Source organism: Hylobates moloch, unplaced genomic scaffold (assembly GCF_009828535.3).
Source record: "Hylobates moloch isolate HMO894 unplaced genomic scaffold, HMol_V3 SCAFFOLD_9, whole genome shotgun sequence".
Classification (NCBI taxonomy): domain Eukaryota; kingdom Metazoa; phylum Chordata; class Mammalia; order Primates; family Hylobatidae; genus Hylobates; species Hylobates moloch.
The window spans coordinates 7,835,565-7,847,818 of record NW_026652284.1 but is presented as its reverse complement, the minus strand read 5'-3'; the positions used below and the strand labels follow the sequence as shown (position 1 = coordinate 7,847,818).

Below are 12,254 nucleotides of genomic sequence, written 5' to 3'. Positions count from 1 at the left end.
AGATAAAAGAGAGGAGAGCAGTGCGGCAGCAAGGGAGGGATACTTAGTTCAGTAAGGAGGATTCTGATTGCTCGGTGGATCCAGATACAGCTGGATGCTGGCACTTCCCCACCATGTGTACTTCTTGTCTTTCACCTTAAGCTCATATTCTGACAGTTTTTCTGTCAGTTGCATCAAGCTTTCTCTGATGGGGTGTGTTGCTATCTACCTCTTTATATCTTGGACCTAAAAAGTACTTTTGCCATTTATTCTATATTCTGTAACTCTTGCATATAGTAGGCTAATGCCATTGTCTGCACCTCAGATCCTACCTGCCCAAAAAGAACTTTGTTGTATTCCTTGCTACAGAACCCTGATATTTAAGTTACATACAATTTAAAAATACTTTTGTTGTAAAGAGGGATTTTTAAATAAGCTTTTAAGAAGTTTCCTTATTTTATCTTGGTTTTCATGTTATAGCCTACTTATTAGTACTCTTCCCTGTTATAAACTTAAAAGAAACAATTTTCAAGTCTCTTAAGATGGCCCAATACATTTTTTGTCTCATTTGTATTATTAGTTTAATAATTATCTGCATCCTATTTTTATGGAAATACATGAGATATAAGTATCTAGTCAACAGGGTATTTGGGAGTTCGTTTCATTATCATGGCACATTGGGTTTTTTTAAGCGAAATATGATGATAAATTGGCTTATTAAAATAAAAATCGGGTTTGGGGGTGAGTGCGGTGGCTCATGTCTATAATTCCAGCGCTTTGGGAGGCTGAGGTGAGGGTCCCTTTGAGACCAGGGTTTTGAGAACAGACTGGGCAACATAGCAAGACCTCATCTCCAAAATAAAATAAAAATCAAACAGGAATGTTTTTTCTGGAATTATCAAGGACTTAACAGTGTAGCCATGATATGGAAATGATATCCAACCATTGGAGAGCTCCAGAGTAACAGACCTTCTGGAAGAACCCAAAGGTTGAGCTGCAGGCACAAGTTACTGAATGGGCTGTGGCTGAAGGTTTCTGAAATGATACCTTCTGGCTAGACCTACTTGTAGGCAAGAAAGCATTTCGAAAGTATTTAGAACTTTTGGCAGCTTGTTTTGCTCACAGCTAGTTAGAAAATAGAAAAGCACAAGTTGGAAGGGAAATAGTGGTAACACTGACTGCTTGCTTGTTTTTCTTAAAGAAGCGCTCATGATTAAAATAACTTGTGGCTGATTTGATTCCTCTACATACCTCCTAAAACAGCTTCTTCCATTTCCTACATAAACCTATGAGAACAATCCATCTTTTAGCTTCTTTTTTCCACATACCATTCTCCTAATGAAGAAATGAAGATGACTTGTATGATGAAGTCAGCCCACATGCAAGCATTTCGCCGTCACTGCCCCTCCCTTTCAGCCTGCCACCTCTGCATGCTTTCATTTCTACTTGGAAAGTCCTCTCTTTTTTTCCTGCTGCTAGGCCTATTATCTCCTCTGTGTCTTCTCTTGAAGCCTGCCTCATTTTGGTACCTCCCCTTCACATTTTTGCACTGTGTCTTCTGAAGTGTCTTATGTTGATGAATACGGGCATCGGCCTGTTCTGGTGTTTTGGTACAGATGCTGCCTCGCCAGCTGGAGGCTTGTAAGATTCTTGAGTACTGGACCACCACATTTCTTCTTCTTCTTCTTCCTCCTCTTCTTCGTCTTCATCGTCTTCTCCTCCTCCTCCTTGTCTTCCTCCTCCCTTTCTCCCTTTCTTCCTCCTCTCCTTTTTTTCTTCCTTTGTCACATTTACTACCACCTTTGCCCAAACAAGATTCTTCATGAGAAAATGGTTGGATTAAAAGAAGAAAGTACTGGACCTAGGTGCCCTAAAGGAAACAATAGCTTTCCAAAATGTATTTTTAACAATTTCAAACACAGTGGTTATGGATATCAGATCCATGAGAGAAAAACAAGAGCATGTGCCTCCTCTTAAGCCATCTTCTTTGACACTGTTTTGTTTGTTGCCTTTTTTATAGACAGGGTCATGCTCTGTTGCCCAGGCTGGAGTGCAGTGGTGCGAACATGGCTCACTGCAGCCTTGACCTTCCAGCTCAAGCAATCCTCCTGAGTAACTGGGTCTACAGGTGTGCGCCACCATGCCCAGCTAATTTTTAATTTTTTTTGTAGAGGTGGGATCGCTCTGTGTTGCCCAGGCTGGTTTTAAACTTCTGGGCTCAAGCAATCCTCCCGCCTTAGCCTCCCAAAGTGCTAGGTTTATAGGTGGGAGCCACTGTGCCTGTCCCTGTTTGTTGCTTTATCCCCAACACCTAGGACAATTCTTGGCTTATAATAGGTACTTAAATATTTGTTGGATGGATGGATGGATGGATGGATGGATGGATGGATGGATGGATAGATGGATGGCTCAGTATGTGTCCTAGGAGAAGTTTTCTCATTTGTATTTTATAAGGCTTATGGTAGGGCACCCCGAAATGTTTTGAAAAGAAGAAATGTCTGACTGGAATTGTACTACAGGAATGTCCATCTCTCTGAGGCATGAAAGAATGATGGTATAGGGGCCAGGTGCGGTGGCTCGTGCTTGTAATCCCAGCACTTTGGGAAGCCGAGGCAGGCGGATCCCTTGAGGGTCAGGAGTTTGAGACCAGCCTGGCCGAACATGACGAAACCCCAAATTATTAAAATTACAAAATTTACTGAAATTTACTACTAAAATTACAAAAATTAGCCGGACGTGGTGGTAGGCACCTGAAATCCCAGCTACTTGGGAAGCTGAGGCAGGAGAATCAATTGAACCCAAGAGGCAGAGGTTGCAGTGAGCTGAGATCGTGCCACTGCACTTCAGCCTGGGCAACATTGTGAGACTGTCTCAAATAAAGAACAATGATATAGGAAGGTTCTCATGAAAGGAAGCTGCAGTTCTTAGGATTTTAGAAGGAAAAGGTTTTAGAGGTGCGTGTGTGGTGGTGAGTGGTGTATGTATACAGAACATTAGAGGTAGTGGGGACTTTAATTCTTCCTCAGTTTTTCCTCATTTATTTGAAGAGAATTACTTTTTTTGAAAAATGTGTGAATGTTTATGTCAAAACTATATTGCGCTAACTTAACCGCTCTATTTCTGTTCCAGGAGGCTGAACAGTACCCAGGGGGAGATTCGTGTTGGTCCTAGTCATCAGGTGAGGTTCCTTTTCATAGCTTCCTTAATAGGTTTTTGTTTCTTATTATTCTGCTGGCACTTTATCTGTTGAGCAGCATCTTAGAATGTTGTTATTGCTATAGGGAATTTTATATAAATACAGAGGTTTTTTTTTTTTTTTCCCTCAAATCACCACATACATTTACCATCTCCCATTTTTAAGTGCACAGTTAAGTAGTTAAGTACATTAATATTGTTGTGTAGCCGTCACCGTCATCTACCTCCAGAACTCTTTCTATCTCGCAAAACTGAAACTCTGTACCCATAAACAGTAACTCCATTTCTCTTCTGCAGCATTGGCAATCACCATTCTCCTTCCTCTCTCTGTCTTTGACTGTTCTGCCTCATAAAAGTACCTCATGTGAGTGGGATCATACAGTATTTGTCTTTTTGTGCCTGATTTGTTTCACTCAGCATAATGTCCTCACTGTTCATCCATGTTAATAGCATGTGTCAGAATTTCTATCCTTTTTAAGGCTAAATGACCCATTGTATGTACGTATCACTAAACATTCAATCATTGATGAACACTTGATCACATTTTTATTTAAACATTTTTAAAGCCAGGCACAATGGCTCATGCCTGTAATCCTAGCACTTTGGGAGGTTGAGGCTGGCAGATCACTTGAGGTCAGGAGTTCGAGACCAGCCTGGCCAACATAGCAAATCCCATTTCTACTAAAAATACAAAAATTAGCCGGGCGTGATGGCAGGCGCCTGTAATCCCAGCTTCTTGGGAGGCTGTGGCAGGAAAATCACTTGAACCCTGGAGGCGGAGGTTGCAGTGAGCCGAGATCGTGGCCACTGGACTCCAGCCTGGGCAACAGAGCAAGACTCCATCTCAAAAAAAAAAAAGATAAAAGATGTTTAAAACCTCTTTTCCCGGCTGGGTGTGGTGGCTCTTGCCTATAATCCCAATACTTTGGGAGGCTGAGGCAGGCGGATCACCTGAGATCGGGAGTTTGAGACCAGCCTGGCCAACATGGCGAAACTCCATCCCTACTAAAAATAGAAAAATTAGCTGGGCATGATGGTGTGCGCCTGTAATCCCAGCTACTCAGGAGGCTGAGGCAGGAGAAATCACTTGAACCCAGGGGGTGGAGGTTGCAGTGAGCCAAGATTGTGACACTGCACTCCAGCCTGGGCGACAGAGCAAGACCGTCTGCAAAAAAATAAACAACCTCTTTTCCTTCAGGAGAGCCAAGATGGTTAGGACACTTTTCAGTCAGAGGGTTGCTGTGTCACGACTGTTGCTCTTTCTTATTTCATTGCATTTACTACAACTCTTTGGTTTTTGTTGTTTTTACTTTTTTCAGAGACAGGGTCTCACTCTGTTGCCAAGGCTAGAGCACAGAGGCACGATCACGGCTCACTGCAGCCTTGACCTCCTCCTGGGCTGAAGCAATCCAACCTGCCTCAGCCTCTGAGTAGCTGGGACTAAAGGCATGTGCCACTGGGCCCGGCTCATTCTGTTTTGATCTCAGTATCAGTTAGGATGCTTTCACTGGCAGGACTCTGGCTCTGTTTCTGTCTCCCATGTCATGACATCCTGGTCAGGCAGGACCGGGGCTCTGCTGTGCTTCTCTGAGACTCTCTTGTACCCAGCTGGCCTCCATGGAGGTGGTGTCATCCTCAGCTCAGTTTGACTAATTCTTTTTTTTTTTAAATTATACTTTAAGTTTTAGGGTACATATGCACAATGTGCAGGTTTGTTACATATGTATACATGTGCCATGTTGGTGTGCTGCACCCATTAACTCGTCATTTAGCATTAGATATATCTCCTAATGCTATCCCTCCTCCCTCCCCCCACCCCACAACAGTCCCCGGAGTGTGATGTTCCCCTTTCTGTGTCCCTGTGTTCTCATTGTTCAATTCCCACCTATGAGTGAGAACATGCGGTGTTTGGTTTTTTGTCCTTGCAATAGTTTACTGAGAATGATGATTTCCAGTTTCATCCATGTCCCTACAAAGGACATGAACTCATCATTTTTTATGGCTGCATAGTATTCCATGGTGTATATGTGCCACATTTTCTTAATCTAGTCTATAATTGTTGGACATTTGGGTTGGTTCCAAGTCTTTGCTATTGTGAATAGTGCCACTATAAACATACGTGTGCATGTGTCTTTATAGCAGCATGATTTATAGTCCTTGGGGTATATACCCAGTAATGGGTGGCTGAGTCAAATGGTATTTCTAGTTCTAGATCCCTGAGGAATCGCCACACTTCCACAGTGGTTGGACTAGTTTACAGTCCCACCAACAGTGTAAAAGTGTTCTTGTTTCTCCACATCTTCTCCAGCACCTGTTGTTTCCTGACTTTGTAATGATCGCTATTCTAACTGGTGTGAGATGGTATCTCATTGTGGTTTTGATTTGCATTTCTCTGATGGCCAGTGATGATGAGCATTTTTTCATGTGTTTTTTGGCTGCACAAATGTCTTCTTTTGAGAAGTGTCTGTTCATATCCTTCGCCCACTTTTTGATGGGGTTGTTTGTTTTTTTCTTGTAAATTTGTTCGAGTTCATTATAGATTCTGGATATTAGCCCTTTGTCAGATGAGTAGGTTGCGAAAATTTTCTCCCATTTTGTAGGTTGCCTGTTCACTCTGATGGTAGTTTCTTTTGCTGTGCAGAAGCTCTTTAGTTTAATTAGATCCCATTTGTCCATTTTGGCTTTTGTTGCCGTTGCTTTTGGTGTTTTAGACATGAAGTCCTTGCCCATGCCTATGTCCTGAATGGTATTGCCTAGGTTTTCTTCTAGGGTTTTTATGGTTTTAGGTCTAATATGTAAGTCTTTAATCCATCTTGAATTAATTTTTGTATAAGGTGTAAGGAAGGGATCCAGTTTCAGCTTTCTACATATGGCTAGCCAGTTTTCCCAGCACCATTTATTAAATAGGGAATCCTTTCCCCATTGTTTGTTTTTGTCAGGTTTGTCGAAGATCAGATAGTTGTAGATATGCGGCATTATTTCTGAGGGCTCTGTTCTGTTCCATTGATCTATATCCCTGTTTTGGTACCAGTACCATGCTGTTTTGGTTACTGTAGCCTTGTAGTATAGTTTGAAGTCAGGTAGCATGATGCCTCCAGCTTTGCTCTTTTTGCTTAGGATTGACTTGGCGATCTGGGCTCTTTTTTGGTTCCATATGAACTTTAAAGTAGTTTTTTCCAATTCTGTGAAGAATGTCATTGGTAGCTTGATGGGGATGGCATTGAATCTATAAATTAACTTGGGAAGTATGGCCATTTTCACGATATTGATTCTTCCAACCCATGAGCATGGAATGTTCTTCCATTTGTTTGTATCCTCTTTTATTTCATTGAGCAGTGGTTTGTAGTTCTCCTTGAAGAGGTCCTTCACGTCCCTTGTAAGCTGGATTCCTAGGTATTTTTTCTCTTTGAAGCAATTGTGAATGGGAGTTCACTCATGATTTGGCTCTCTGTTTGTCTGTTATTGGTGTATAAGAATGCTTGTGATTTTTGTACACTGATTTTATATCCTGAGACTGCTGAAGTTGCTTATCAGCTTAAGGAGATTTTGGGCTGAGACAATGTCTCAGCTCAGTTTGACTAATTCTAAGATACACTTTTTTCCTTCACATTTGCTCTCTATAGTTGGGCTTCATTGTACATTCTGTGGTGTGGTTATAATTTATTTGCTATATTTTATCCTTTCTCAGTGCACATAAAATAACAGTGGATCTTACAATGAATGAAATTTAGCAAGTGTTGAGAGGAAGAAAGAATTGGACTTCTTTTCCTCTTAGGAGCAAGGAAAATTTCCCCAGCAAGTCCCAAGTAGACCCACATATTGTTGCCATGGATTGGGTCATGTGTCTGTTTCTAAACCATGAGGAAAGAGTTTAACATGATTAGCACTTAAGTTGGAATGGATGCTGGGGAATCCACAGCTAAGGCCATCATGTCTAAAGACATGGGATACAGGCAGCAGTGAGCTTTGGAAGTGCATAGATATTTCAGTCGTCTGTCTAGTTATTATTTCTGTCTAGATTTTGAGCATTTCTAAATTGTATGTCATTTACATTTTTAAATAACCTATTTTAACTCTGTAATGAAAGAAATTAAGAAGTGGAGGAGTTAAGAAGTGAAGTGAACACAGGAACTAGCAGGGTCACATAGTTTATAGAAGATACTTCTCATTCCAGACCTGGGGTTATAACTGATACAGACCGAAAGAAGCTGCAGGAGGACAATGTCTGCTTGTTCAAGTAGTCTTTTGTTGGTGTGTTCCATTAGGTGGGCGTGACTGCTGCCTCGGGGCTATATTTTCAGTCTGGGAACCTGGTACTCACCTAAGTCCACTCAGTTTCGTCTCCCATTCGCTGCTTTCTCTTGTACTATATTTTACTACCCATTTTTTCCCTCTCACTGTGATTTCCAGTGTCTTGAGATCTTTGTACCAGGCTTTTATTTTATAGATTTTTTTATTTTTGCTACCATAAAAGAAAATGTAGTTCCTAAGGAAAAGATGCTTACATTCTTGGAAAAGGAGCAAATTTACTGTGATTGGATTTTTGTATACTACCATTTAAAATCAGATGTTTGGTTTTTTACCTCAGATTTTAAATGTGTTCTGTGCGCTTCATTTTCAAAAAGAAATGTTTTGGAGCACCAAAAATAATAGAACTTTAAAAAATGAATTGGCAACATTTATCTTTTTAAAATTTTTGACTTTTGGCTCACGCCTATAATCCCAGCACTTTGGGAGGCCAAGGTGGGCAGATCATTTCAGCTCAGGAGTTCGAGACCAGCCTGGGCAACATGGCAAAACCCCATCTCTACAAAAAATACGAAAATTAGGTAGGCATGGTGATGCATGTCTGTAGTCCCAGCCACTTAGGAGGCTGAAGTGGAAGGATTGCTTGAGCCTAGGCGGTTGAGGCAGCACTGAGCCAAGATCACACCATTGCACACCAGCCTGGTGACAGAACCAGTCTTTAAAAAAAAGAAAAAAAGTAACCTTTTTATTAGGGAAAATACTAACGTATACAAAAGCAGGGAAAGAATAATACAATAAAGTCCTTCTCTTCATTACTCAGCTTCCACAAGTATCAAATCCTAGTCAAACCCATTTCATTTATTCCCCCTCACACCTCTTCCTGCCGTTATTTTAAATGCCTCACAAATACATCATTTTCCTTATAGATGTTCCAAAGATAAGGGATTTGGACACAATCACAATATATCACAACATATAAAAATTAGCAATTTCTTAATATTTAAGTGTATATATACTATGCCCAGATTTCCCTAATTGTCTGTCTGTATCTTTCTCTCTCTCTTTATATTTTCATAGTTCAAATTAGAATCTAAATGAGAGCCATTCATTGCAGTTGGTTGATACATCTCTTAAATCTCTCTTAATTCCCAGGTCCTTCCCCCAGTCCCCCAGTGTATGTGGTAAAGAAGCTATTTCATCCTGTAGGGTGTTCTGCAGTCTAGATTTGGCTGATTGCATTAAATTTGTTACTTTGTTCTTTGCATGACTTGAGAATTAGTAGTTAAATCTAGAGGTTTGGCCTCATTCTAGTTTGGTACCCTGCCTTCCGGAAAAATGCTTCCTGGGTGGTGGTAGGTGCTTCTGCCAGGAGGCTCATATGTCTCTTTTTTAATTGTAATTAGCAGCCACTGATCATTTATTTTTTTTTTTTTTTGAGACGGAGTCTCACTCGGTCGCCCAGGCTGGAGTGCAGTGGCACAATCTTGTCTCACTGCAACCTCTGCCTCCCGGGTTCAAGCCATTCTCCTGCCTCTCAGCCTCCTGAGTAGCTGGGATTATAGGCGCCCACCACCACGCTCGGCTACTTTTTTGTATTTTTAGTAGAGACGGGGTTTCACTATGTTGGCCAGGCTGATCTCGAACTCCTGACCTCATGAAACACCCGCCTTGGCCTCCCAAAGTGCTGGGATTACAGGCCTGAGCCACCGCACCCGGCCACCGCTGATTATTTCTTAGATCCATTATTTTATTAGGGATTTCAAAACAGTGATATTCTAATTCTACCATCCATTTATTCCTCGTACAAATAAATGAAACTTCACCCTTATCTTTCCATGGTTACCAGTGGATTTAAGATTTTTTTAAATCTATAATCAACTAATCAACTTTAATCGGTTCTTATTGATGATTAAAAGATCCATTTTGGGCCAGTAGGAGCATCTTCCTGCGTATTTGTCCTTTTCACTTAATCCCAGTGGTTTTTGTCCTTTTCACTTAATCCTTTTTCTCTGGTAAGACATGATTTTACTGCCTCACCTTATACACTGTCTTCCCTAGATCTGGAATTAAACTTGTCTCAGAAGAGCCCTCTTTTGTTGTAGTGGGAAGTGGTATTTACATACTGGGTGCTGGGGTATTCATTCTTACTGGGTTGGTTGCTATTTCGAGGCCTTTTCAGTAGACAGAATAGGAAATAGGTGTTTTATTTCCCTACTTTCTTGAAGATAAAATACATTACAAATTTATGCTGATATATCCAATTCACATTCAGATTTTTATATGGCCTTTATACTAATTCTGTCCTTCTTTTATCTATATCTTAATCTTTTTCCCGTGACTCAAATCCCATTTTTTAATGACACCAACAAAATTACTTATTTGCTTCAATTCCATAATACACATATAACAGCCGAGAATAACAATAATCACATGGCTACAAACAAAATGCTTATTGAAAACTGCTTAGTATTGCATTTTGTTTTGTATATCCTGCCAGGGCTGTATAAGCAAATTAATATATCTTAGAGTTACTTGAAACAGTTCCTACAGTAGAACCAGCTCAATTGTTGCATTTCTTTCCATTTGGTTTACAGTTTTAATGACATTATTATTATTTAAGCTTCTTATTTTCATTCCCTCTGCCCCTTCTTAGATAAATAATAACATAATATATATCCTTTTGCCACCTTTCTTTTAACAATACATTCTTGTGTTCTCCTCACAGCAGTATATAGAGCTCCTTCTCATTCCCTTCTATAATACTATTTCATAGAACTCCATGTATGAATGTAGCAGCTTATTCATCTGATCCCCATCAATAGGCATATGAGTTGATTCCAGTCATTTGCCATTACATGTAATGCTGTAGTGAATAGCCTGTGCATATAGGCATATGTGCATATAGATTTCGATGTTTTTGCCAGTGTATCTTGGGGCTATATCCCCAGAAGCGGGATGGCTGACTTAGAGGACAGGTGCATATATAATTTTGGAGGTGTTGCCACATTCCCCTCCACGGAGATTGTATCAGTTTGTGTTGACACTAGCAACTAATATGAGTGCTAATTTTTTTCATGGCTTTATGTGTTGTGAAACATTCGGATTTATGTCAATATGATAGATGCAAAATCGAATATGTGCCATTAATTTGCATTTCTCTTGTCAGTGAGGTTGACTCATCAATTCTTATGATTAAGAGGCATTTTCGTTTCTTTTTCTGTAAACTGTCTAATTATATTTCTAGTCCATTTTTCTCGAGGATGAGGGGTAGATTGGTCCTGCTCACAGTAATGGTACTTTTCGATTAATTTAACAGACATTAGAGAACTGCTGTACCCAGTACTGTACTTGGTGCTGGGGAAGCAGAGCTCAGTACTAGTGTCAAAGACCTTTTGATTCCAACATTTGTTGTGTTGTTGTTGTTATTATTATTATTATTGTTACTATTTTGAGACAGAGTCTTGCTCTGTCACCCAGGCTAGAGTGCAGTGGTGCAATCTCAGCTCACTGGAACCTCCGCCTCCTAGGTTTCAAGTGATTCTCCTGCCTCACCCTCCCAAGTAGCTGGCACTATAGGCGTGCACCACCATGCCTGGCTAATTTTTGTATTTTTAGTAGAGACAGGGTTTCACCTTGTTGGTCAGTCCGGTGTCGAACTCCTGACCTCAGGTGATCCGCCCGCCTCAGCCTCTCAAAGTGCTGGGATTACAGGCATGAGCCACCACGCCAGGCCCATTGTGTTTTAATTCTATCCCACTATTTTCACTATGTATTAAGCAGAACTAATTGTGACACTCACTTTGATGTTATAGAAGTCAATACTTAACCAAAGAAGAACATCCTTGCTTGGAGAAAGTCAGCTTGATACACATTTAGAGGCATGGAAGACAGCCTGTAAAGCTGTGTGGGTGCTGACGGCTAGCCTGAGAGCCACATGGCCTACTAATGTGATGTTTTGCTATGCAGTTGCCTCAAAAACTTGAATAACCAACATTTAAAACCACAAACTTTTACATAAATGTGAAGATTTCTGGAATCTGGAAAAAGATGGAGGATGTACACACACTGGGTCCCATTACTGTGCGGCAGCATTCCCTGGATGGGGCGGTTCTATATGCATTTTACCGTGGTCCACTTCACTCTTGAGTTCTTAACACCTGCACATCCAGGTCGGGAGCCACTGCCACACATAGCTGTTCAGCACTTGGAATATGGCTAGTCCAGATTGGGATATGGCATTTTGTTTAACGTGACTACTAGAATATTTAAAATTAAATATATAATTCTTATTTTATTTCTGTTGGATGGTGCTGGCTCATATTCAACCTGCTGCATTCACTTAAATTTTTTGCCCAGGCTTTGTGTACCATGGAGCTTTATCAGACTGATGTGCCCATGTTCATCATTTGACAGGATGAGAACATGAGTATCTTGCAAATGTCCGACTTTTCACAGGTCTCTGCTGGTTATGGTGGTCATGGCACCTGCTTGCTCTTGCTCTGTCCCAGCAGAGTGTGGGTGAGGAAATGCCACAGGTATTTAAATCTGATGACTTACAGTCTTGGTGGGGAGCACTGTTGCTCGAATACTTTTTAAAATTCTTTTTATTGAGGTATACTCTATGTGCAGCGAATTGTTCATATCTTATGTATGCTTTTCAATCTGCCCTGATGATTTGTATCAAGGCACAGAACACTTCTGTCATCCCAGAAAGGTCCTTCCTGTTCTTCACAAGCAGTTCCTTCTTTGGTAAAGCAGTCACTGCCCTGATTGCTGTCACCACAGGTCAATTCAACTACATATATATATATATATATATATATATATATATA

The 12,254-nt window shown here is 40.7% G+C and overlaps 1 protein-coding gene across 6 annotated transcripts in view; it reads left to right on the top strand.

The window, feature by feature from the left end:
- The window catches only part of RERE (arginine-glutamic acid dipeptide repeats), a 464,393-nt gene that overhangs the window by 306,706 nt on the left and 145,433 nt on the right, over window positions 1-12,254 (top strand). For all 6 annotated transcript variants that reach the window (XM_032758816.2, XM_032758813.2, XM_058443739.1 and 3 more), the window contains one exon: window positions 3,109-3,157. In XM_032758816.2, coding sequence (XP_032614707.1) covers window positions 3,109-3,157 — 49 coding nt within the window. The remainder of the gene's footprint in view (window positions 1-3,108; window positions 3,158-12,254) is intronic.